The following is a 26,861-nucleotide window of genomic DNA, read 5'->3' as shown; positions in this document are numbered from 1 at the left end:
GGTTCCACCACAGCCACAGACATATTTACCCTTAAAAACTAGCTTTTATCTCTAAAACATTCAATTAAATCACCTCCAAAGTTAACTACTTCACCCAGGAGTCTCTGTGCTGTTCTTGAACAATTACACAACATTCCACTTGAGGTGTCCCTTGCAGAACTTTTGAGAGTCACTAGCTGGTTCCTAACTCCTGACTATGTCCCCCCCCCCCACCCCCTTTCAGGTTTTGCTTTCTCATAGTAAAGAGCCCTACTCTTCTGTCTTCTCTGGATCTTGACTAGCTCTATCTAGTCTTCTGGGAGACATAACTAAACTGCACACAGTTTTCGTGGAGAGCACAGTACAAAAGTGGAAAAATGTATCCTTTCATATTAGAAGTGATGCTGCTTTTCCTCACAAAGCATTCCCATATGATGATGGCTTAGGAAGGTGAAATGGCTTGCTTAGATAGAAGAGCAGGTAGAACCAGTTATTTGATACATGTTAGGCAGACAACATATTCAAAACTATTTCCCCAAGTACTTTGCTGCCAACAGCTGATCTGGAGATCTCACCTCCAGAGATAGTACACTAAATAAACCAGCCTTAACACTGAGCACCAAGGAGGTTGTCCTTAACAGCAGTGCTGCAAACCCTTATCCCTTGTTCACTGCCCACCGAACAAACAAACAAACAAACAAACAAAGTACTTGAGTCCTCCAGTAGGTTTCATCTTTTGCAAAGTACTGGGCATTGAACCCAGGGCCTCATGAATGCCAAACACATACTACACTACTAAGCTTTACCCTGAGCCCTTCTAAAAAAATTTTTTTTAATATGGACCCCATCAAGGAACTAAGAGGCAACTAGTACCTATAAATGACTTCAAGCCTTCAGTACTTGCTATGCACCTACTTGAGAGCTTACTGTTTAGAAATCATACCATCACTACCAGAAATGGGTTTTATGTATGTATTCAGGACATGCCCTTTATCACCGGGTACTCAAGTTTATACAACTCAGATTTCCTATGACTTACTTAGTTCTAATATTTTTGTGTATATAGAGAAACCACTATATATCCTTCTAGGATTTTAGCATTAAAAAATTACCAAATAATGGCTTTTATACCTTAAATAATCTGAATGAGTTTCCATATTTCTTTCAGACATGTCTAATTTTTCATTTAGTCACCCTTAAAGTGTGGCTAATAATATTGCCTATGATTCCCTAGAATCAGTTATCCCAGACAAGAAGCCTCATCTTTCCCACAACCCAATAAAAATCCATATTGCCTTTTCTGTTCCTGATCATCCAAACTGGACTCCCATCTTGTCTTCCATCAGCTTTCCTAGACCTTGCTGTTCTCCACTGACTTTGCCCTCTTCCATCATCGTTTCCTAGTTACCCTGGTTACTTTGCACACTATCCCCACTGAATTATTAAATCTTGATCCCTTACTGAGGCGAGGACCACAACATTCACTGTCCTAGGATTTCCTTCATTATCTAGCACTGTGGAATGTAGACTCATATGCAACACAACCAATATCTGCTTTTCTTATCAGGATAATCTTATTTAAGTGGTCTATGGCAATAACACTTTGCTTCCTTACTGAGGCCGGTGGGGCAGTAGTGATAATGGGGATTGAACCCAAGGCTTTGTACACGGCAGGCAAGTACTCTACCACTGAGCTATAGTCCAGTCTCAATTCATGGCATTGAACAACATTCCCTCTTCCACAGTCTCTGCTCTTACAACTCAGAGTAATCTTCCACTGCCACCACAAAGCTGGTAAGTTGGCTGGTGAAAAGAAAATGGGGGCAGGGTATAGCTGTACTGTGAAGGTCAACATACTATGCAAACTGAAACCTGGAAGAGTACTCCAACACTTAAACTCCTCAATGTGTAAAGCAATCCGTTAGGGCCTTTCATATATAATATTATATGTTGCTTTTAAGGAATTAATATTTTAGCCATAGTGTCAGATTTAGCAGAAAAATCATTTTTTAAACTTAAAGTAACATTTTTCTTTTAAGAGTTATAAATACAAAAACAATAGCTTAAAGAAATCAGGTTATCTAGCCAGAATTAGGCAATCATCTTGTACTGAGGAGAGAGTTAAGCCACTGTAAATTCAAGTTAATACACATTCTTCCCTCTGTGTAACTTCTTAAACTGCTTTCTGTAATATCAAAGACCTCAAAGTAATGATTCTAGATTCCTCCAGTACAGCACATATTGGGAAATAAAGTATTTTATTAAATAACATCTTAGCTTTCAGTGTACCTCAGAACCAGACCATACTACATAGTCATTAAAAGAAATCATCTGGGGATGTAGTTCAGTGGTCAATGGCTTGTTTAGTCTGGGCAAGGCTCTAGGTTTCATCCATAAGGCCACACAATTTTTAAAAAATTGATGAGAGAGAGAAGCGATCGGGAAATGTTGAAGATATAAGAAACTACTTCAAAGTGCCTATAATATGTAGAAAGTTATAAACTCTGGTTCTTACCTGAGGGATATTGCTCCCTCGGGTAAGAGGTGAATAATAATTCACCCCAGAATAATTTTTGCCAGTTATGAAAGAAAGAATACCACATTTTATTTAGGCATGAAGCCAGAATGAGGTGCCATTTTTTCACACACACTTTAGCAAGCCTGAACTAAGGAGTCTCAGAACATTCCCAAAGCAGCTCAGACTCAGAGAAAAACCCAAAGATATCATGAACTCTCAGGGAGTACTACTCACTGGTCTTCTGTTCCAAAAAACTTCACAAAGAAGCATTTCTTTCCACGTGGTTTCTTCAAGTCCTTAGGTGGATTAACAATCTGAAGGATAAAAGGGAAAAAAGGTATGATAACATAGCAGCCTACTAGAAAGGTAATTTGCTATAGCTCTAACTAGGCTAGGGAATAAAAAAAAAAAAAAAGACAAAAACAAAACAAAGAAACCAAAGCTTTATATTTGTCCCATATCTGGCACTTTTCTATTTCGATGTGAAGAAATTATTTCTTAAATAACCCATAGCTAACAGATTGTGTACTGTTTAGTAGATACAGTTTTTACTTCAATGGCTCCTGGTATACAATGTGATCAATGTATACATGTGATCAATGAAGAAACAGAAAACATTCTTCAAAATACTTTCAGTGCAGCAAGAGTTAAAGACAGGAGATGGTGAAAATAAAGGACCACTGAGGCATAGGAAACACCATATTGCAAAAAGTCTACAGACATTTCCTGGACTGCTAGCAAGACTAAAAAACCAGAACATTTGGAAAGCTCTGATGGATCACCTCTTGAAAAATCTGGAATGTCAACTTCTGCAGATATGCACTGGAGCAGCACATATGGTAACAGGAGAAGATTTAAACTTAGTTGGGACAAAAATACTTTGGCTTTTCACTAACCTACATTTAGACTTCTCTCTTCCTGGAGAATCTGTTTCTTCTCTCTTAGATTTAAACACAATGCTACATTCTGATCACAATTGATTTCCAAGATAAAAAACAACAACAAATTTCACAAACCATCTCTGACTGAAGATGTGATTACTGCACATTAAACACTCTGGTTTATGATATTCCTTCAAAACTGATAACTAGAAGTAAAATACTAAGTCTTATCTGAACAAGCCCATTTTAAGTCAGTGTTGGGAGATTAAGGGAAACGCAACACATTCTCCCACAACCCTAACTTCAACTTCAGATGTCTTCCTTTAATAGCAGCAATACACTCACCTTTCCTGGCCAGGGAGGATATCGGCCCAGTTTTCCCCTAGAGAAAATAATACAGAGTCAGAACTTGCCCTGGAAAAGCCAGTCCATCTCCTTCAGTCCACTCAACAAGCAGTTTATACTCCTATAACTCCAGCCTGGCACTTTCAAGGGCCAGAACAAAAGCAGGCAAACTGGGCCTTCCACAGATGGGTTGAGGACCCTCACACATGGAATACAGAAAGTTGTGTGTAAACATACACACACACACACACACACACACACACACACACACACACACACACACACACACACACACACACACACACACACACACACACGCCCGCACCCGCGCTGAGGTCTGTGCATTCTTTCACTGAGAAGGAATATAGAATAACAAAAGCATTAAGAGTCGGTGGTCTGGGGCGTCCCAGTGACAGGGTTGGATACAGTTCTCTCCGTAAACAGACTTCCCCTAAGTCTGGTTTAATTCAGCCTTCCTTTGACAAATGATCATGGAAACCTTCCTCTAGGTCGGGAAACTACGCAGCTCCAAGGAGACAATGGTCAGTCTTGATTCTGGCTGTTGTCGGGGACACAAGGAACAGAACAAGAGGCACTGGTCACCGCCTAGCTATCATTTGCAAAGGAGAAGTGCCCCCTCCCCTCGGTTTCTTCATGGGGCAGCTCCAGGCAGTCTGATTTCGCCACCTGGAACCGAGCCTCGAGCCCACGTCTGTCCCATCGGTTTGGACGGCTCTGTCCCCCGCGAGGTAGCCTCTCTGGCTTTGAGAGGAGCCCCGGAGCGACCCGGGACTCGGGAACCCGCGCGACAACGGAGTTCTCTGCACTGGCAGCCAGCGTCCGGGTTCCAGAGCCATAGGCCTCCCCTGGGATGGCCTCGGGGTTCAGAGCCCGGATCGCCGCGGCCACCCTCGGCCTCGGTCCCCCGGGGACCGGACAGCCCCTTCCGCCCAAGCGTCGTTCGCAGCACGGCGGCACCTCGTCTTCCCCAGTCTCCGCCGCCAAGAGCGCATAATAAAGCAACTCCTGGGCCAGCCGCAAACGCCGCACCTAGGAAAAACAGCTTCGCGCCGTCTTTCCCTCAGCCCTGGCCGCCGGGACTCACCACACCAAGTCGCCGAGCCGCAGACTCACAGCCGCCATCTTACCACCCAACCACCGCCGCCGCACAGGCAGCCGGGAACTTCAGGTCGCCGCGGCACCGCCCATTGGAGTGGGCCTGACCACGTGACGGGGGCCTGCTGTCATCCGCCAAGCGGGTGCGCTGACGTCACCGCGTCGCTGGCGCTCATTGGGCGGCTTGGAGACCCGTGACTTAAGCGCCGCGCTCTCAGCGCGTCGAAAACCAGAGACTCCAGGCTCCTGTCCCCTCCTCCCTCCGGCTCGTGACAACGAAGCGTCCACGGTCCAAAGCAGCCGCGGCGGAGGCGGCGCGGCCGGACTAGCGCGAAAGGAAGCCGACTGAGCTGCCCAACCTCGCTTCCGGGGCTCTGGACTCATCTCAAGTCTTTCTTGCCGCTTCCGTTACGGCCGTTAGTCGGGCGCGGGCCCCGGGCCGTTCCTGAGCCTGAGGTGCCGGGTGGACGGGTCTTGGAGCTCGTGTGCTGCCCTGACTGACCCCGGCGCGGCCTGGAAGCCCGTCTCGGTCCAAGCCGCGGGCCCGAGAGGCACTGGTTTCCCGCGAGCCCGCGCTCGGGGCGGGAGCTCCAGCCTGCTGAGGAGCGCCCCGCTCGACGGTCGGTTTCCGGAGCGGCATCCGCGCCAAGCGTCCTCGGCGTCGCCTGACTTGTTTTCTTGGACGTGGACTTGGCATATCTCGGCTCCCCCCTCCACCCCCCCCGTCCGGCTGGCGAGAGAAAGCGGCGGTTTGTAGAGAGGCTCCCTTCCCACGGGCTGGGGACCCGGCCATGGGCTGCGGCGCGGGCCCTCCGCGCGCCCGCATGCAGCGCTCGGGAGCTGGCCGCTGAGCCGCGCCGCAGCCCGGGGGTCCCGGGCCGGCATGAGGACCGCCACGGGGGGACGTCTGCGGCCCGCGTCGGCTCTGTGGACAACGGTGTGTGCCGCGGTCCGGTCCAGCCTCCCGCGTTAGCCTTTGTAAGTAATGTCTCACTTTGCAAGAAGTTGTGACAGCTGGAAGACAGATGACAGGGTAGTGGGAACTGTTAGCTGCCCAGGGGCAGGGCGGCTGCCCTAACTTCCTCAGACGTGGTTGAAGCCTGACTTTTGAGTAAGAAAGTCTCACTCCTAGAACAGACGGCTGGGTGTACTTGGACTTAAGGGTGGACTTAACTTACAGCTTACTCTCTTGAGTCAGTGCCCGCTCGGAAGGTGTCTGGTCGTGCCCATTTCCCTAAGGCAGTGTCCCCATGTAGAGGCTTTGATTGTAAATTGCTCTGGGGACCGTAAGGTGAAGCTGGGTGGGCGCCTTGGGTTAACCCCAGCCTGTTGTTTTTTTTTTTTTCCCCTTTGGAAACAAGTTTTTCAGAAATACCACAGATTAGTTGCAGGGCTTTCATTTACACTGTGTTATTTTAAACACAAACTGACCATTTAAAATGTATTTAATATTTCATAAAATTACTTAATAAATTTCAACAAGTGTTCTTAATTTAGAAATAGAATTTTGGAGGAATTAAAAAATATTTTAATGACTTTAATTGTGAATCTTTACAAGTAGACCTAGAAGTGATCCCATTAAAGTAAGGAATAGGGCAAAGGATACATTGTCTAATTCTAGCTAATGAAATAAGACAGCTATCTAATTCAAGCTAATGAAATAAGGTAGGAAGCAAAAATAAATGTGAAAGGAAAATTGTCATTTTTGCAGATAATAAAACTGCATTTTGCAACAAAAAAGAAAAGCCATTAAATAAGGAAAAATTAGTGATAAAATTAGCATACACGTTTCTCTGTTTCATCAGTAGTCTGTTCAAAAAGTAAAATGGTTAAGAATGTGTGAGAACAAAAACAAACAGTCCCTGGGAATACCTGGAGCTACAGAGGAATCCAGTGGGTTTTGCATAATCTTTTTCCCTCCTGGTTTTTCAAGGCAGGGCTTCTCTGTAGTCCTGGCTGTTCTGGAAACTCACTCTGTACACCAGACTGGCCTCAAACTCAAAAAGATCTGCCTGCTTCTACTGGGATTAAAGGCATGAACCACCACCTCTCTAGCCACAATCCTTTTTAAAAAGAATTTTCCTCCCCCTTTGTGGCATTCTAATGCTTAACTCATTCGGAATATTTAAAACCTAATCTCACAGCCAGGGCTATATGGAGAGACCCTGTCTCAAAAAAACAAAGGAACAAACCCTAATCTCTAGGTTTGTGTTTGTTTTTTTCCCCCCCCTTTTTGTCATTTTATTTGGAGATAGTTTCATGTAATCCAAGCTGGCCTTCAACTCCTTATGTAGCCAAGAGTAATTTTAAACTTCTGATCCTCCTGCCTCTGCCTCCACAATACTGAGTTTACAGGTGTATATTACTATTCCCAGGTTAACACTGGCAATTGAACCCAGGGCCTCCAGAGTACTAGGAAAGTACTCTACTGTGCTACATCTCCAGCCCATTCTTAGTTATTTTTAAGACTTGTGAAATTTCATTAATGTTTTGTTTACAAATTTAAGAATTTATATGTCAAAAAATTACTTGAGGGTCTGCAAGATGGTTCAGCAGATAAGGGTGCCTGCCTCCAAGCCTGAAGACCTACATTCAGTCCCTGGAACCCACATGATGAAATGAGAGAACCAACTTCTGTAAGTTTTCACACATGCACACACATGCATGTAAAAGTAAAACTTGGACAAATGCTTGAGACAACACCAGTTTAAACAGATTAAACTTTCTTAACTATTTTAAACCAGGTTAATTCTCTTAAGTATTTTAAGTTACAGTAGTTTTTTTCTTAATTCTCTCAGATACTTCTTATTTCTTTTCTTTTTTCTTCTGGTTGTGAGGGTGGGGATGTTTCCAGCCCTGGCTTTCCTGGAACTTGATCTGTAGATCAGGCTATAGTTCTTGGCCTTAAATTCACAGAGATCTACCTGCCTCTGCCTTCTGAGTGCTGTGATTAAAGACATGTGCCACCACTGCCCTGCTACTTCATATTTCTAAAGAGATAAACTTGTAAGCCTTATAGTAAGTTCTTTCCAAGATCATAACTCATAAATTTAATTGTATAAGTGCAATTTGGGTTCTTGTATGGACTTTAGAACTTAATTACATTTTCTTAAGTATTTGAAATTAAATACATAAGTTTAACATGACCTTTAATATATATCTGATTGTCTTAAATTGTTTCAAATGGCCTAGCCCAAGAACAGAATAGTATGTTGTGATGATCATAAAACTTCTTAACCAAAATCTGACTTGTAAGCGTTAATAAGTGATTTACTTTGTCCTCTAGTCTGTCTCCTGCTGGCTAAAGCTTGCACAGACTTTTATAGCTAACAGGAGTATTGTTACTGGCTGTGTGGGTTTGAGGCGAGCCCTCTAAAAACCTGTACTGAGATGAGGCTACATTTTAAAATTTTTGGCTAGACAGAAAGACTAGGATCTGGTTGCCACTTTCTTCATCCAATTGAGTAACTTGCTGATCGTTTCTTACAGTAAGATTGTGCTTCCTCTCACTGGGGAGCCTATAAGTCTTTAACTTTCAGTTCAGGTTTATTTTCACAGTCAGGTGAATTTTCACCAATGTCCTGAGACCTTTGGAAGTTTCTTTTTGGGTTCTTTTTTCCCAGTATCCTAGTGCATGTTGGTAACCATTTTCTATAGGCCAATCTATTTTACTGCTTCGTGCCTGATTAGAAGGATTTTTTTAAAAGTCTTTTGTATAGTTTTTACTCCCTTATCTGATCTTTATCACCTTGTTACGATGATAATGAATTTTGACTATATCCCCCCCCCCACGGAAATAGACAAATCATCCTGAATTCGTATTTATTGTTTGTTTTGTGAAGTACAGTCACATTTTGGAGGGGACTTGCACAAATGAGTCTAAAATTGTTCTGAAATAGGTTAAAAGCCAGTTATTATTATTTTTTGATAATTTATTTTTATGTGCATTGGTGTTTTACCTGCATGTATGTCTATCTGAGGGTGTCAGATCTTGGAGTTACAGACAGTTGTGAGCTATCATGTGGGTGCTAGGAATTAAACCTGGGTCCATTGGAAGAATAGCCCATGATCTTAACCACTGAGCCATCTCTCCATCCCCCAGTCATTATTTTTAAAAAGAAAATAAAGATGAACTTTTAATTTTAGTATACTAAAAGTATAAGAGTTTCCAAGACAGAGCAGTACTAGTTAAAGAATCTTTCAAGTACTTGATTAATGTAACATGGCTTTTAGCATGGACCATAAGTATATAAGGTCTGCTATGGTCTATGACAAATCAGCAGGGAAAGGAAGCTTATTCAGTAATTGGTACTGGGGAACAAACAAGTTAGATCCTATTCTCAGACCTTAGACCTTAGAGCATATTAAGTTCAATTTAGGTTAGAGTTAAAAGTGAATATCTATAAAAGACTGACAGTGTGATTTCTTCTATATGGTCTGTTTGCAAAGGGCTTTCTAGGCACAAAGGATATGAGAAAAAAAACAAAACAAAACAACAAAGTTTGACTGCATCAATACACAGGCTTTTGACCTGAATTATTTGATGTGGGATTATTTCTAAAATAGGGAAAATTTATATTTACAACTATTTACTTAAATGAGTTAAGGAAAATTTATCAATCAATTCTTCTTGACAAGGAAATTTTTTTAAATTTGTGTAATTGACAACTATTTTTGCTATTTTAAAAATGTTTATCTTTGTTATTTTAGTTTGACCTGGGCCTTCTTTTCAATATTAACAGAAATCATGCAGTGACACCTGCTAAGACTTGTTGGTAGCCATGTCGGAGCCCCACAGGGTCCAGTTCACCTCTCTCCCAGGTTCTTTGAATCCTGCATTTTTGAAGAAGTCCAGGAAAGAGGAAGTTGGAGGAACAGAACAGCATCAAGACTGTGAGCCAGCTGCAGCTGCTGTTCGGATTACACTCACCCTCTTTGAACCAGATCATAAACGCTGCCCAGAGTTCTTCTACCCAGAGTTGGTGAAGAACATCCGAGGGAAGGTGAAAGGCCTTCATCCTGGAGACAAGGTACATGCCAGTAGATCCAGAGTTGCTCTGCAGACCTAACATGAAGATACCAAAATGTTCACATGGGCCTTTCTTTATATCAGAGAGGTGAGGCTAGAGAGGCCTGGGCTTCCCCAAGATTACCACTGATCTAGAGCAAAAACTGGGTGGGAAGAGAATTCTTTTAAGAATCCTTCTCTTGACTTATGCATATCTCTTCTGACAAGTAGCCCAGTACTATCTTGAGTAGTTTCTGTTTCTGAATGCATAAAAATCTGCTTCTGTGTTTTTCTTTTTCTTTCTTTTTTCCTCTTTCTTTCTTTCTTTCTTTCTTCCTTTCTTTCTTTCTTTTTCTTTTTTTTTTTCCCCCGAGACAGGGTTTCTCTGTGTAGCTTTTGGAGCCTAATCTGGCATTCACTTTGTAGACCAAGCTGGCCTCAAACTCACAGAGATCCATCTGCCTCTGCCTCCCGAGTTCTGGGATTAAAGGAGTCTGCCACCACTGCTCCGCCTAAACTCTTAATACTTTTTTTTTTTTTTTTTTTTTTTTGCCATAATTGACTTTGTAGGCTTCAAGCTGTTTGGAAATAAGTTTGGTTCCTTAAAAATTATTTGTAACTGATCTTTTTCTTTTTTTTTTTTTTAAAGTTGTATTTATTGTGTATACAGTGCTGCATGTATACCTGCACAGCAGAAGAGGGTTGTTTCTTTTTTTTTTAAATTTTTAACTTTTTTTTTTGCTATGGGGAGGGGATGTGGGGTTTGTGTGTGAGAGAGAGAGAGACACCCAGAGAGAAAACATAACACTTGTGGGAGTTAGAACTCTCCTTCCATTATGTAAGACCTGGGAATGAAACTCAGGGTATCATACTTGGTAGGAAATGCCAAGAGTCTCATGTTGCCTAGGCTGACTTAGGCTCACCAGCCTTGATGTATTTCTTTTCTTGGCACATTTATTTTATTTTTTTTTTTAGTATGGAACTTCCAAACATGTGTGCTTTCAAATAAGCATGGAAGTAGAGAGTACAGTATAAGCCACAGCCATGTACCTGTTACCCATCTTCAACTGTTACAGTGTTGCCTATTCATTAACTTCTTTTGTTTCTTTCTTTTCCTTTTCCCCTTCCTTCCTTCCTTCCTTCCTTCCTTCCTTCCTTCCTTCCTTCCCCTTTCTTTTCTTTTTTTTTGTTTTGTTTTGTTTTTGTTTTTTGTTTTTGTTTTTTTTTTTTTTTTGAGATAGGATTTCTTTGTGTGACCTTGGCTTTCCTGGAACTAGCTCTGTAGTCCAGGCTGGCCTTGAACTCACAGAGATCCATCCACCTGCCTCTGCCATTACCTGGCTCATTAACATTTTTTAAAGTGTGTGTGTTTTTATATGGTTTCAAACAGTGTCTTTGTTTGCTTTCTATTGTTGTGATAGACACACAGAAGCAACTTGAGGAGGAGGAAAGGATTATTTCAGTTTACAGCTGACACTACAGGGAAGTTAAGGCAACAGAAACAGGAGTTATGGAAGAATACCATTTATTGGCTTGTTTCTTTTGTCTTGCTTAGTTTCCTTTCTTATACAACCTAGGGCTACCTGCCAGGGGTGTCACCACCCAGAACTGACTATTCCCACATCAGTCATTAATCAAGAAAATACCCCCCTCCCCCCCACTTGCCTACAGGTCAATCTGATGGACACTCTCTGTTGAAGTCTCTCTTCCAAGATCACTCTAGCTTGTGTCAAGCTGACAGAAAAATCAAGTAGCATATAGTCTTACTTTATAACCCAGGATGACTTTGAATTTAAGATTCTCCTGTGGCAGACTCCTAAATGGTGGGATTGCATGCTTATACCACTGTATCCCAACTAAAATAATCTAAATACAATTTTTAGTTGAGTCATACATACAGGAAGAATACATATGATAAAGTTTGTGGATTTTCACAAACTCAGCACAAGCCATGCAACCTATACACGATTCACAAAATACAACATTTAGCAGGATACTAAAAGCGCTTCTGCTTGCCTCAAAGAACACGGTGCGCCTTCCTTACAGACTACCACTGTTAATCAAGACCAGTTTTGCATATCTTTGTATTTTTGTATGTGGAATTATATATCATGAGTAGAGCTAGACGAAGAGCATTTTAAGCATTTACTGTATATTAGTTACTGTGTTAGGTTAGGAGTAGAAGGTGAGTAGGATCATACTTGTGGCATTTTGTTCTCTAGAGTGGTTTTTACTAGAACAAGGATGAGGCTAGCACCTGGCTCACAGTGTTTGAGGGTGGAGTGAGATCATATCAGTAAAGTCTCTAGCATAGTGTCTTAGTGCCAAGTACTCATTTAGTCTGACTCATTTTAGGGGTGTTTGGAGGAACCATGTCTAGTTAGAAGAATTCCCTACTTTTCTTTCTTTCTTTTTTTTTTTTTTTTTTTTTTTTTTTGGTTTTCGAGACAGGGTTTCCCTGTGGCTTTGGAGGCTGTCCTGGTACTAGGTCTTGTAGACCAGGCTGGTCTCAAACTCACAGAGATCCACCTGCCTCTGCCTCCCAAGTGCTGGGATTAAAGGCGTGCGCCACCAACGCCCGGCCTACCCACTTTTCTTAAATAAAAATGTATAGAGTTTTTTTGTTTTTTTTTTTTTGTTTGTTTGTTTGTTTGTTTTTGTTTGTTTTTTTGTTTTTTTTTTTTTTTTTGAGGCAGGGTCTCATGTATCCCAGGCTGGCTTCTCAATTTACCATATAGCAAGATGCCCTTGAATTCCTGAACCACCTTCTTCCTTCCACCTTCTGGGTGCTGAGATTAAGCACATGCCACCACACCAAAAAATGTGATTTATTATTCTTAAAGTTACGTTTTTCCTATACATACGTGCGTGCGTGCGTGTACACTACCTGTGTACCTGGTACCCATAGAAACAAGAAGAAGGTATCAGATCTCCTGGAACTGGTGAGCCACCATGTGGGTGCTGGGAATTGAACCCAGGTCCTCTGCAAGAGCAACCAGCACTTTCAGCCACTCAGCCATTTCTCCAGCTCCATTATTTGCTTTTATGTATAAATGTTTGGTCTACATGTGTCTGTACCCTGTGTGTTGCATGTGGAAGCTAGAAGAGGGAGTTGGATCCTTTGGAGCTAGAGTTGTAGAGGATTGTGTACTGCTATGTAGGTGCTGGGAAAGGGACCCCAGGTCCTCTGCAGATACTCTTACTTGCTGAGCCATCTCTCCAGCCCAAACTGTTTGTTGTCTTGATTGATAACTTACTAATGTCAGTGCATCTATATAAAGGGTCATCATGTTGTATAAGGGCCAGTAATCAGAATGAGAAAAATAATTTAGAATGTTTACAATTCCTTTTTTAATAATGTAGGGATGGTATCCTCTTCCTTAAGAGAAAGAGACATTAGCAGGAGTAGGTTAACATATTTATCCATGGGCTAAATAAATGGGTAGAACAATTGAAATTAGAACTCCAGTGCTCTAACTTACCTTGTTTTTTTTTTTAGGCAGCTGGGGTAGAAAAGCTCTGTATTACGTTCAATATTGCAGGAAAATGCATGGAATATACAGAGAAATTTGGATAAAGTTTCATGGGAATCACTCCTGAACTTCAGTTTTACAACTCCTGAGTCAGTTTTACAAGTCCTGAGTGGATCTGTCTTGTTAAGAGTATAGTCATGCATGAGGTCCTGGGCACCCACTCCCACCCTTAGTATAATCTGATACATTTGTGTGTTGGTTCAGCTAGCACATATTCTTTGCATTGTGAAGTCCTGCTGCATGGTGAAGATCATATAAAGTGGGAAAAAACTGTCCCTGCTTCATGGGAATTTACAGTATTTTAAGAAAATCCTAGCGGAACAGCAGCAAAAGTTAAAATATGATGTTTAAGCCCCAGATGGCTTTGGCTGAGCTTAATAATGTCCAGGATGCTGTGTTCGGACAGAGGTGAACCTTCTGTCCAGAAATAGTAATTGAAATGTGTGAAATTGGCTTTGAGGAGTTCATGTTGAATTGAGTAGAACTCAAAAAAGGGGTTTCTAAAATTATCTTAGCCATTTAAGTTGTGTGTGATCATTGTAGAAATATTAGAAGATACAGACAAGTACCTGTTTTTAAAAACAGCCCATGTTGGTTTGGAGAGATGGCTCAATAGTTAAGGGCTGCTGCTTTTCTATACAGGACCCAGGTTCCATTTCCAGCACCCTCATGGTGGTGGCTCACAACCACTTGTAACTCTAGTTCCTGGGGATCTGATGTCCTCTTCTGCCCTCTTTGGGTACCAGGCATGCACATACTATACATATATACATTCAGGAGCACTTATACATACAGAATCAAGATAAAAATTAAAAAATAAAAATCCACTCATTTATTACCATTTAAATGTTTGTATTTTGTATGTACCACAGTATTCCTATATATATATATATATATATATATATATATATATATATATATATATATATACAAATTATATGTAACTGATCTTTTAGATGGATGGGTTTTAGTACATAGGAAGGTGGAATAAAGGAATTTTTTTTCTGTTTTGTTTGAGGTTGGAAATTGAGTCTTACTATGTAGTCTGGTCTGGCCTAGAACTCTACTCTTTTGCTTTTGTTTTCCAAGTGCTGAGATTACAGACATGTGCCTTCATGCCTGGCCTAGAGACTTTTGTTTTGGAGCAAACATACATTTTTCAGTATTTTATTTGTACTTTGAAGTTTTAGCATATTTAGTGTAACTTCTATTAATATTAAAATTCCTTGCTCAAGAACATAAATCCAGCTATGGACAGTTTACTTTGATTAAATAATTCATGAGTAAACTTATGGAGTAAAATTACTTTAGAAGACTAGATGAAAATATTTGGAATGATGATTGAGGTTGGCAGATGAGGGTTATGACAGTGGATCCTTGAAGGTATGTTTCCAAGAGTAGGAATTCCTTGAATCAGAGTTTGACTTGAGACATACTATTCAGAATACTTTTTGAGTTCCTTTAAGTTTTTATTTGATTATTTTTACTATTTTATGGTTTTGGTCCCTCTTTCCTTTTCTTCAATGCCTTGAGCTTACTAGGCAAGCACTAGCTGTCCTGAAACTGCCTCTGTAGACCAGGTTGACCTGGAACTCACAGAGATCTGCTTGCCTGTGCCTACCTCGTGCTGGTATTAAAGGCGTGTGCCACTACCGCCTGGCCATTCAGTGGGTTTTTAACCTTTTTTTTTTTTTTTCCTTAATATGAAATGCTTCATGAATTTGTATGTCATCATTGCAGCAGGAGCCATGCTAGTCTTTGCTGTAGCAGTTCGGTTTTAATACATTCCTCCAAAGCACGGTTTTTAACTTTTATTTTAAAAAACAAAACAAAACTTTGTCAGTCAGTGGTGGTGCATCCCGTTAATCCCAACACTTGGGAGGCAGGTAGATCTCTTGAGTTTGAGGTCAACCTGGTCTACATATCGAGTTCCAGGCTACACAACAAAACTGTCTCAAAAAAAAAAAATCAAAAGAAAAAAGCTAAAAACCCTAAAACTTTTTATTTCTATTTAATGTAGATGCTGGGAGTTGAATCCAAGTCATTTAAAGAGAAGTCAGTGCTCTTAATCTCTGAGCTATTTCCCCAGACATCATTTTTAACCTTTTGGAACCTTGACTATTTTAGAAGTTTCACAAAGCCTATAGGTCCCTTAAAATGTTTTCAAGTACCTAAAATAAATTGTGAACATCTCTAGTAAAGGCCCTTTGCTCTGTTTGAAACCCCAGTGTTAAGCCATTGCAGACACTTGATCAAGTTTTCATTATATATATATATATATATATACACATATATGTATATCCCCCTGTTTTTCAAAACAGAGTTTCTCTGTGTAACAGCTCTGACTTTCCTGAAACTCACTTTGTACACCAGACTGCCCTTGAACTCACAGAGATCTACCTGCCTCTGCCTCCCAAATGCTGACATTAAAAGCATGTGCCATCACTGCCTGACCACCTCCTCTCTTTAATGTATGGTTCCTGGGTTGAGCCTAAGGTCTTGATCATGCAAGGGCAATAACACTAAACTAAGCTCTCAGCTCTTTTTTAGTTTAAGACAAGTTCTCAGTTCATTGCCTAAGTTAGCCTTGGCCTCACTCTGTAGTCCAGCTGGCTTTGAAATTGAGGTCCTTGTTCTCAGCCTTTCTAGTAGCTAGGATTACAGTGAATACACTTGCTGAAATTGTTTTTTAAACATTAAAACATGGTGTGATGGCAACATGTATTCTATCTTGCTATTTCTGAATAATAGTTTTCATTACCCAGTTTATAAGTGTCGGGTAGTCATTGTAGGTTCTTTAACCAGGACTATAGCTTTCTATATGTGTGTGATATATTTTTTGTGGAATGATCTCTTTTTAGAAAAAAGATGTCTTGGATCCTTTCAACGATGAAGAAAAAGAAAGGCATAAGGTGGAGGCCCTAGCACGGAAATTTGAAGAAAAATATGTAAGATTTCTGTGTTGGGCAAAACAGCAACCCCATTAGTGAGAGCAGTCTCCAGGCATTTTATTTTCATTTAGTGGATTATCATATAGTCAGAAGTAATCTGGAAATAGATGTAGCACTCAGAAGAAATAGAAAACAGCTATTAAACAAATGCATTAAGGTTCAGAATTCTCATGTGGCAGGAGAAATGTGTGAGTTAAATGGGCAAATAAGGCCTTCGAAGATGTGTTTTGTTACAGAGCAAAGTAATTCATTTAATTCTTCTGTCTTAGGCCATTTATGCAGATATAAATGTGCCCTATTTTCAGAGATCTTTAGAGGAGGGGGTTGGGATGTGTGTATGAGAGAGAAAGAGAGAGAGAGGGAGCGAGAGAGAGAGAGAGACAGACGAGACAGGATGAGGGTAGTATGTATGTGTTTTCAGTACTTTACAACCTTTAATCACTAGCAGATGAGACTCAAGGCAGCATTTAAGTCATTGTACTTATAAAAAAGCATGTGACCCCCTTGTTTTCAAATTTCAGGGTGGAAAGAAACGTAGGAAAGACCGAATACAGGATTTAATTGATATGGGGTATGGCTATGATGAATCGGATTCTTTCATCGATAACTCTGAGGCGGTGAGTAGTTAATGAATGTATGATAGTGTTAGTCAGGCAGGGTTGTGACATCTCAGTTTGTCCTCTTAGCACAAACAGCCCTAAATGTGAGAGGAAAGGTTTTCCTGAACACAGGCTTTGTTTTTTTATTCATATAAAAATAACAACTTCTTCTTTGTAAAACGCCTAGTAGCTTGGTATTAGTGATTGAGGAGAGGATGTCTTATCGTGGTGTATGAAGAGTGACAGAAAATCCAGTTGCATCTCTTAAGATGTGCTTTGTATCTTGAACTATTGAACCAAAAATGGGAGCTGATGTTAATGTTTTTCCCCTTTAGTATGATGAACTTGTTCCTGCTTCTTTGACCACAAAGTATGGAGGATTTTACATTAACTCGGGAACCTTACAATTTAGACAAGCTTCAGAATCTGAGGATGACTTCATTAAGGAAAAGAAGAAAAAATCTCCGAAGGTCAGGATATTGTTCCTTTTGTATTTCAGAAATACTTTTTGATGTGACTGTGGGATCAGTAAGTGACTCTAAAATATGCAGTCTCTTACGGTGGCTCAGGTGGAAAGGTAGAATTATCTCAGCATAATGTGAATATTGGGATACTGGTCGGGCCTCAGTCATTTCATCCATGTAGATCAATGAAGTGTACCCCACTTTTACTGGCTTCTTTACTGTGGACTTTGAGAGGACTTGAGTTCTAGGGCTTGTCACCCACTGAAAACTGTTCAGTCTTAGGTTGTTCATAGTGGTAGGTAGTGGTCCACTTACCATTGCCCATTATTTAAAATGAGAGGGCCCACCTACAGCTCATTCCAAATCTGTCTCAGAACAGCCACCATAGTCTCCATTTGGGTGTTTGCAGGAAACACTGTTGATGGGATGCTATAGGTTCATGTCCAGGGACAGTTTTGAGAGAGAAACTTTTTTGTTCCTGAAGGAAAGGAAATGGGTCTGAAGATGTAGGTCACTTGGAGCAAGGCCAGTGCTATCTAGTGTATTTGCTCTCTGACTCAGGGAGTTGTATAACTGTACCTTGTCTTTAATTCTCAGAAGCGGAAGTTGAAAGAAAGTGGTGAAAAGATAAAGAAGAAGAAAAAAGATGACACTTATGACAAGGAGAAGAAATCGAAAAAGTCCAAGTTTTCCAAAGCCGGGTGAGAGGCAGCAGCTTTTCTCTAGAATAAAGTCTGGCCTATGAGGGCATAACACCCAGGAACTGACTTGCCCTCTCCGTCTTCCCCAGCTTCAAAAGAAGCTATAGGGCCTGATTCTCCTTTCACCTCTCCTCTTTCAGGGCTGTTCTGGGCATAGTCAGCCACTCTCATCTGTGTGTCAGATAGCCTGTGTGCCTGTGTTCCTCTGTTAGTGTTGGCAGCTATTTCTGTCACCATATGATTGCTGATGTTCCTTGTTCTCTTAGAACTCCCTTCTGCCCCAGTTCTTCTATGTTCTGCTGTCTTCTTGTGTCTATGGTTGTGATCCCTACTTAGTTAGCCCATCTGCCTTCAAGTTGTTGCTGTTCTTTCTCCAGTTCTCATGCTTTCTTTCTTGAAATACTTTTCTTTTCCTTCCTTCCTTCCTTTCTTCCTTCCTTCCTTCCTTCCTTCCTTCCTTCCTTCCTTTCTTTCTTTCTTTCTTTCTTTCTTTCTTTGAGACAGGGTTTCTCTGTAGCTTTGGAGCCTATCTTGGCACTCTGGAGACTAGGTTGCAACCTGAGTAATCAATTTCCCTCTTGCTTGCAGCTTCACAGCCCTCAATGCCAGTAAGGAGAAAAAGAAGAAGAAGTACTCTGGGTCGTTAAGTGTTAGAGAGATGCTAAAGAAATTTCAGAAGGAGAAAGAGGCTCAGAAAAAGAGGGAGGAGGAGCATAAGCCTGTAGCCGTGTCGTCAACAGAAGCTCAAGGCCTGAGGGAATTGGAGGGCACTTCTGACCCCTTGCTCTCACTCTTTGGCTCCACTTCTGACAATGACTTGCTCCAAGCTGCCACTGCCATGGACTCCCTTACAGATTTGGACTTGGAGCAGCTGCTCAGTGAGTCTCCAGAAGGAAGCCCTTTCCAAGATATGGATGATGAAAGTGATTCCCTTGGAGTAGGATTGGATCAGGAATTCAGGCAGCCGTCTTCCTTTCCCGAAGGCCTGCCAACACCCCTGGAGAAGCGTGTTAAGGAGCTGGCTCAGGTATGGGGACACAGTATATGGCTGGGCTTTCCTCCAAGCTGTTTGGGTAGGTTGGTATTAGCTCTACATCTTGTGAAGCTTGATGCCCAAGAAACCCTTAGTGAGTTGGGAAGTGAAAGTGTAAAGTTTCCAAGTTCTTATCTAATCCCGAGGAGGATAGAGTGTAAGCTTTGCACATCAGGCTTCATTTTTTCACCTCTCTTAATTCCTTCACATCTGGAAATTTTACTTTGGGGAGATTTTTTTCTCTTGTTCTGTTTTCTGTTAGTTTCTTTCCCACAACTCACCTTTGCTTTTGCGGTTGACCTGGCAGCTGGCAGCTGACGTAGAGTGTTATCTTTTTCCAAAGATTTTGAAAATTTACTGGTTTGTAAACACATGCATAAACACAGCACATGCTACTGGGTTTTACTTGCTCCCTTGTGTTGGGTGTCATCAGGTGTTACCTACATGGTGACACATGGGAGCTTAACATTATGAGCACTGTCCCTGTCCCAAACGACAGCAAGCAGTCTTTAGCATGGGATAGCTGTACTTCTGTTTTCCTTCAGTTGAGTTGATTCCTAAGTACTAACAACTATTAATTCAGTAATTTACTATTAGCTGTAATCTAACTGTGGATCATTAGTTTTGATACCATTGCCTTTGATTAAAACATTTCCCTGTTGGCACTATGATTTGAAATGTAGTTCTAGGAGCATTTGTGCTCAGACAGCTGTATATTTTGAACTAGTGATTCTTATAGAATTTTCAGATTGTAAATAATATTTCATGTTTTAGGACAGTGAAATTGCCAGCTTCATCTAGAATGTTTATCTCACTTAAAGAAGATATTTAAATACAATATACAAAGCAAATAAAATATCTTATTTACATCTGTGGCTCCTCTGTGTTAGCCCATGTGTAGTATTGGACATAAGTGTTCTTCTTGAATGTAATGCTTTAATGAATTGTTCCATGTCAGGGACTCATAGTATATCTTACTGTAGGGAGAGCAGTTGATTCTGCACTTGGCATGTTTGAATATACTGTCTGTTGCTCAGAATTAATGTTTAAAAAACTGCTTCATGTTCATTTCAATGCTTTAATTTGTAAGCATCTTCCTTCCTTCCTTCCTTCCTTCCTTCCTTCCTTCCTTCCTTCCTTCCTTCGGTCTTTCAAAGTCTTGTTAACTAAATGAAAAGAACTAGGCGATAGTAGACCATTGCTAATTTCCAGAAAAGTCAAAATAAAATTCTTGGGTATGTCCTCATTCGCATAGTAGATTGTGATCAGAGTAGTAACATGCTATTTCACATTTTGGGGGGAAAGGGTTTAGTGAAAATGAAGTGCTCCAGCCTTGAAACAGTGTTGGACTGTGGTACAAGAAAGCCTCTCTGGATAAACATGCTATCTGGCAAGTTGTTTCTCCTAAATAATGACTCCTGGGCATTATAGATTTTGCTGTACCCGGAGCCCTTCATATGTGTGCATGGATATCTGGATAACTGGTCCTTTTTGACATTTTGCTGGGAAAGGTAGTTTTTCCAAAGAAGAATATATTTGGACATAGACCATCACATAGAATTCCAAAAGCCACATGTAGATATTTGTATTCTTTTGTTTGTTTGTTTCTCTTTAGCTTTAGAGCCTGTCCTGGAACTTGGTGTGTAGACCATGTTGGCCTCGAATTCACTGAGATCTGCCTATCTCTGTCTCCCAAGTGCTGGGACTAAAGGTGTGCGCCATCACTGCCTGGTTGATATTTGTATTCTTAATGAAGAGTCCAATACTGGATCTTGAAATGAACATGGCATTTTAAAGATTAAATTAGATAGCTAGGCTGATGGTACTCACCTATAAGCCCTATAAGCAGGAGAATATGTTGTTCAAGGTCATTCTTGGCAACAAAGGAAGTTCAAGATTAGCCTGAGCTTCACGAGACCCTGTCTTGACCTCAAAACTAAACTTGGTATGCATAATTGTTGGTAGCAGTTTAAGTATTTCTTGCTTTATTTTTTATCTTTCCTAATTTCATTTTCCTCTCTTTTTAAAAATAAGATTAGATTTTAAATCTTGACTTTAGAAGAGATACATGTCCATTTCTATTGCTTAAGTTAGAAAAGGAATACTAAAACCTGTGCTTAGTCACATATTATTCCTGAGTAGGCTGGCTAAATGGCTCTTTTCTGATCTTGTCAGAGCTCACACTTGTGACTGCATTCAGCCAGCACATTAACCTAGTCAGACCTCCCTATTAAGGCCTACTGTAGATCATGGTTGTCTCACTGAGTTACTCAACCTCCTCTCAGATTTGGAATCCTGCTTTAGACTCCAGAGCAACTGGGATTATGGGTGTGTAGCACCAAGCCCAACTTTAGTTGGTCTTTAATTTGGATTTATTTTAAAGTGTAGCACCCAAGTGATCTATTATAAGACCAAATCCTCCAAAATATAGCCTATGCAGTTAAAAGGCTTCAGAAAGAAACTTTTAAAAATGTTGTACAGGCAGAAAGCTTTTAAAGTACTGGAGAAATGGCTTAATGGCTAAATAAATTTATAACCTGGTGTGGTACTGCATGCCCTTATAATTGCAGTTCTTGGAGTAAAGGATGGAGAATCAAGAGTTCAAGGCTAGGAGCCAAAGGCTCAGTGGTTAAGGCTACTAGTTGCACAACCGTGAGGACCTGAGTTTTGGATTCTAGCACTTGCATAACAAAACTACTAAGTGTGGTCTAGCATGTGCTTGTAACCTTGGTGCTCTTGGGGTGGAGTGGAACAGAAGGATCAGTGGGGTTTGCTGGCTAAAAGCCTAGCCAAAATGACTAATTCAGAGAGAGACCTTACCTCAAAGGAATAAAGTAGAGAGTAATTGAGAAAGACACTTGACATGCTCCTCTGGTGTTTGTGTGTGCACACATGTATACACATACCACACAGATAAAAACTGTGCACATGAGTGCACAAAGTTCAAGTTTACCCTTGACTTAATAAAATCCTGTCTCAGAAAAGGAAAATTTATTTGTAAAGTTAACCGTTGATGGGTCTGGTGAACAATATAACATTTGAATATCTGTTTAAGGAATTAGATTGAATTGATTAAGGATACTTCTGGATCTCAGAACTAGTAGTATAAGTTTAAGCAAAAGATAACTTGACCTAAATTAATTAATTAAAAAAAATAACTCCGCTAATAAGGTAGTGGAATGCTTGCAATATAAGCATTAGAACTTGAGGGTTTTTTTTTTTTTTCAGAGTTTTTATTTGAATTAGAAACAGGATTGTTTTACATGACAATCCCAGTTCCCTCTCCCTCCCCTCCTCCCCTACCACCCCTCTCCCCCAATAAAACCCTACCTATCACATATCCCTTCTGCTCCCCCTGGATGGTGAGGCCTTCCATAGGATGTCATCAGCGTCTATCTTATCCTTTGGGATAGGGCCTAGGCCCACCTCCCTGTGTCTTGGCTCAGGGAGTATCTATGTGGAATGGGCTCCCGAAGTCCGCACCTATGCTAGGGATAAGGACTGAACTACTACAGGAGGTCCCGTAGATTTCTGAGGTTTCCTCATTGAAACCCATGTTCCTGGGGTCTGGATCAGTTCCATGCTGGTATCCCAGCTATCAGTCCGGGGAGCAAGAGTTCCCCAATGTTCAGTTCAGCTGTTTCTGTGGGTTTCAACAGCCTGGTCTGGACCCCTTTGCTCTTCACTCATTCTTCTCTGCATCTGGATTCCAGTTCAGTTCAGTGATTAGTTATGGGTGTCTGCTTCTACTTTCACCAGCTGCTGGATGAGGGCTATCGGGTGGCATATAAGTGAGTCAGAGAACTTGAGTTTTGATTCTCTAGAATCTTTGAAGAGTAAGCCATGGCTTCTAAGAACAGTTGAGGTGGTCTGCTAACCAATATTTGAACCAGTACAAACACAAGCAGCCACCCTAATGGGAACACACACGCTCACGTGCATACAGGATTCAGTTTTATTTTCTTTCAGTATTAACTGAGGCTTTAGCTCAGTGGTATAGGGTTTGAATAGCATGCATGAGGCCCTGTATTCTATCCCCCATAATGCAAAGGGGGAGAGGAGCAAACCCAACCCAAATGTATAAACAAAAAACCTGAATACCAAATTAATAGAAGCCCACTGCCCTAGAAAAGCACCAAGAAAGAAGTCTGAATGCTTTTGAAAATATAAGAGCCAGGCGGTAGTGGCGCACGACTTTAATCCCAGTGCTCGGGAGGCAGAGGCAGGTGGATCTCTATGAGTTCGAGACTAGCCTGGTTTACAAGAGCTAGTTCCAGGACAGCCTCCAAAGCCACAGAGAAACCCTGTCCCGAAAAACCAAAATAAACAAATAAATAAATGTAAATAAAAAAGTAAAGTATAAGAAAATGTACATGTCCTTAGCCATGCATAGTAGCTTCTGTTTATAATCCTAGCACCCACAAGGGTGAATGACATTCTGGGTAGAATTCTGATGGGCAGGGTGTAAAGGACCTAGTGGAATGGTCAGAGGGACCCAGAAACTGCAATTAGAGGAAGGTAGAAGAGTTAAGATTTATATATCTATTCCACAGAGTCACCTTATTGTCTTCAATTTATAGAAAGTCTGATTGCAGAAACTCTGTTTTGCCTTAGTGTGTCAAGTCAGCATTTCTTTTGTTCTCTCAAAATAACACATGGTGATTTTAATTCACAAAAAGGGTTGAGAACCACTAACTTAAACAAAAGAAATGCTGACTTGACACACTAAGGTTAGTGTGATTAAATTAGTGGTTCTCAACCCTCTTTGTAAATTAAAATCACCATTTGTTATTTTGAGAGAACTGATGTTTGGGCCACTTCTCAAGAGTATACATTCCTCAGACTCAACTCCCAAGATTGTGGTTATTGGTCTGCGGTAGGGAAACCTGCCTAGGTAACTTCCATGTGCAGCCAAGAGTGAGAACCACCAGATTAATCATTGTTCTCATCAGTTAAGGGATCTCTAGGCTTGTTCCCAAGGTGTCATCTTCAGTATAATGTATTAATTCAGGAGTCTGGTTGTGAGATATCATAAGTATATTACAGATTTTCAAAGTATGTCCTCAAGTACTGAAGCTACATAGTAATTTCTTTTTTAGTAGGAGGTGTCTCTTTGGGTACTAGTTATGGCTGGAGTGCACAATATTTTTATTACTTTGCATAATTATTTGATTCATAAAAGCCTTTAAATCTGGTTTTCAACTTGTGGGTTGCGACCACTTAGGGGTCACCTAAGACCATCAGAAGGCACAGGTATTTACATTATACATCATAACAGTAACAAAATTATAATTATGAAGTAGTAACAAAAATAATTTTATGGTTGGGGGTCACCACAACATGAGAAACTGTATTGATGGGTCACAGTGGTTGAGAACCACTGCTTTAAATCTTGTAGGTTTATTTAAGGTCTTAGTTACTTTTCTACTATTGACAGAATAGAAATCCGAGTTTACAGTGTAGTTGGTAAAAGTCTGGACACAGAAGCTGGATTGCTGGTTGAGTTGACTTCTTACCAGATACCTCAAGATACCTGCTTTCTCTTCCATGATTAGTATTGTAAGTCCCAAGAACTTGCCCACAAAGCTGTAATAGCTTTGGAATGACCTTAATCTGGGAATGAGTTATAGTCAGGAAGATGGCAGGTGCTCTTTGGGAGCAGTGATTCTGTGCCTGCTAGTGAGTGTGAGGGATGCATGAGGAAAGGGCACTAATACTTGTTACTGTCTCCTGTGAATCAGGCTGCCAGAGCTGCTGAGGGAGAGAGCAAACAGAAGTTCTTCACTCAAGATATTAATGGCATCCTACTAGAGTGAGTATTTGTTGTCTCTGTTTTCCTATTTAGAATGAAACAGGGACACTACATCCCTGTCACCATAAATGATAGGCCTAACTAATCTTCAGCCACAGACATTATTAAAATGCTATAATATATGTATTGTCATGGCCTGTTGGAAGAGGATTACTTGGCAAGTATGAGATGAAAAGAGAGAATCCAGACAAATGAGTGAGAGCCTGGTAACCTCAGGCTGCATTGGCCTCTCAGGGTTCATCCTTATTTTTTTACTTGTGTTTCTATTACGTTTCATCCCATCATGCTCTGCCCAGGGGCCCAAACATCCGATGTACTTTGCTGTGTGAACTGGATTAAAAAGGACAACAGCAAGTATACAAATCTAAATCAAATCTCTATGTCAGGCCAACAGAGACTTTTGCCTATGTAAGAACAGTTGCCAAGACTTGAGAATGTTCCCACAAATGGTCTCCACTGAATCGGTTGTGGAAGCATAGGGTCTCAAAGAGCACCTGAGAGTTTTGTGTTCACAAAGAATCTACTTGAATGTGCCACATACAGAAAGCTCAGGCTTTTCCTGTTTGTCCATATGGAGAAACTAGAGGGGTGAGGATTTCCCTGATCTCCTGATCATGGGTAGAGCTAGTAACTGAAAAATCAAAACTTACTTAGCAACCTTTGCTTGTGTGTGTGGAGAGGGTTGGAGAGATGTTTAATGGATAGGATAACTTACCATTGTTCTCGCAAAGGACCTGGGTTTATTTCCCAGCATCCACATGGTAGGTCACAATTGTCTTTAACAACTGGCTCCTTAATTCCAGGTTCAGGAGATCCGTGGGTACCAGGCATGCACATGATAAACAATATATACATGCAGGCAAAGTATCCTGCATAAAAGAAAAATCTTCAAAATATTACTGGAAAATATTTCCTGATAATTCCAGGCAATTTATTACTTTCACTTTTAAAGCTTTTATGTTTTCTTTGTTTATGAAATTTAATGCTCGTACCTTTTTATCTTTGGCTTTGTTCTCTCTATTTCTTTCTTTCTTTTTTTTTTTTTTTTTCCCAAGATAGGGTTTCTCTATGTAGCCTTGGAACTCACTCTGTAGAACAAGACTGGTCTTGAATTCACAGAGCTCCACCTGCCTCTGCCTCTCGAGTGCTGAGATTAAAGGCACATGCCACCACTGCCTAGCTCTTGGCTGTTTTCTTTGACTTGGTCTTGTCCTTGACCTGCTTTTCCTAGCCAAGTTTATTAAGTTTGAGTTATGTTGCTGCTTGAGATTTTGTTGCTGGGTTCACATGGTTACATTGTGTGACCATCAAGATAATGTTCAGACTGCTTTTGGTGCCTAGCTTTCTTCTCCAGCCTGCAACATAAGGAAGAGGAAACTTGCTGCAAGCTGCAGGCCATTAATGACTGTGTTATGTTCTTTAGCATAGAGGTGCAAACCCGGGAGCTGACTAGCCAAATCCGTTCTGGGGTGTTTGCTTATTTGGCTTCATTCCTGCCCTGCAGCAAGGATGCTCTAGTCAAGCGTGCTCGGAAACTTCACCTCTATGAACAGGTGGGTGGCAGAGTCTGCTTGTTGCACTGTCTCCTTTTGATAGCCCATTGTGGGTCCTCATTGTGAGAGTGGCACATGAGCCAAATCTGTTTTGTGTCCTTTCTTTGTAGGGTGGGCGCCTAAAGGAACCACTCCAGAAGCTCAAGGATGCCATTGGTCGGGCCATGCCTGAGCAAGTGGCCAAGTACCAGGATGAATGCCAAGCACATACACAAGCAAAGGTTGCTAAGTAAGTGTGTCCTATCTCACTTGGGTGAGATCTTCCTATATCTCTTCTACCCCCTCTTAAAATTACTTGTATGTGTGTGTGTGAGTCTGTGTATGGAAATGTACATGTACCTGCAGCATCCAGAAGAGAGTGTCAGATA

General features: G+C 41.1%; 2 protein-coding genes across 8 annotated transcripts in view; one reads left to right on the top strand and one right to left on the bottom strand.

Moving 5' to 3' along the window:
* The window catches only part of Glyr1 (glyoxylate reductase 1 homolog), a 38,886-nt gene extending 33,934 nt beyond the window's left edge, over nucleotides 1-4,952 (bottom strand). For 4 of the 6 annotated variants that reach the window (XM_027423961.2, XM_035447671.1, XM_035447674.1 and 1 more), the window contains exons 1-3: nucleotides 4,829-4,952; nucleotides 3,724-3,760; nucleotides 2,732-2,811 (exon numbers count right to left, since the gene is read on the bottom strand). In XM_027423961.2, coding sequence (XP_027279762.1) covers nucleotides 2,732-2,811; nucleotides 3,724-3,760; nucleotides 4,829-4,866 — 155 coding nt within the window. In that variant the 5' untranslated portion in view covers nucleotides 4,867-4,952. Of the gene's footprint in view, nucleotides 1-2,731; nucleotides 2,812-3,723; nucleotides 3,761-4,048; nucleotides 4,283-4,828 lie in introns of all 6 variants that reach the window. The other 2 variants (XM_035447672.1, XM_035447673.1) reach the window with 2 other exon arrangements.
* Nucleotides 4,953-5,842: 890 nt separating this feature from the next.
* Nucleotides 5,843-26,861, top strand: part of Ubn1 (ubinuclein 1) — a 33,377-nt gene continuing 12,358 nt past the window's right edge. Inside the window, exons 1-10 of one of the 2 annotated variants that reach the window (XM_027423959.2) lie at nucleotides 5,843-7,475; nucleotides 9,582-9,869; nucleotides 16,242-16,328; nucleotides 16,853-16,948; nucleotides 17,266-17,400; nucleotides 17,992-18,095; nucleotides 18,684-19,122; nucleotides 24,870-24,940; nucleotides 26,364-26,493; nucleotides 26,604-26,722. In XM_027423959.2, coding sequence (XP_027279760.1) covers nucleotides 9,621-9,869; nucleotides 16,242-16,328; nucleotides 16,853-16,948; nucleotides 17,266-17,400; nucleotides 17,992-18,095; nucleotides 18,684-19,122; nucleotides 24,870-24,940; nucleotides 26,364-26,493; nucleotides 26,604-26,722 — 1,430 coding nt within the window. In that variant the 5' untranslated portion in view covers nucleotides 5,843-7,475; nucleotides 9,582-9,620. The remainder of the gene's footprint in view (nucleotides 7,476-9,581; nucleotides 9,870-16,241; nucleotides 16,329-16,852; nucleotides 16,949-17,265; nucleotides 17,401-17,991; nucleotides 18,096-18,683; nucleotides 19,123-24,869; nucleotides 24,941-26,363; nucleotides 26,494-26,603; nucleotides 26,723-26,861) is intronic. The other variant, XM_027423960.2, reaches the window with a different exon arrangement.

The sequence above is a fragment of the Cricetulus griseus genome, chromosome 7 (genome assembly GCF_003668045.3).
Source record: "Cricetulus griseus strain 17A/GY chromosome 7, alternate assembly CriGri-PICRH-1.0, whole genome shotgun sequence".
NCBI classification, from domain to species: domain Eukaryota; kingdom Metazoa; phylum Chordata; class Mammalia; order Rodentia; family Cricetidae; genus Cricetulus; species Cricetulus griseus.
The sequence above is the reverse complement of the archived record's forward strand: the minus strand, read 5'-3'. Positions and strand labels throughout refer to the sequence as shown.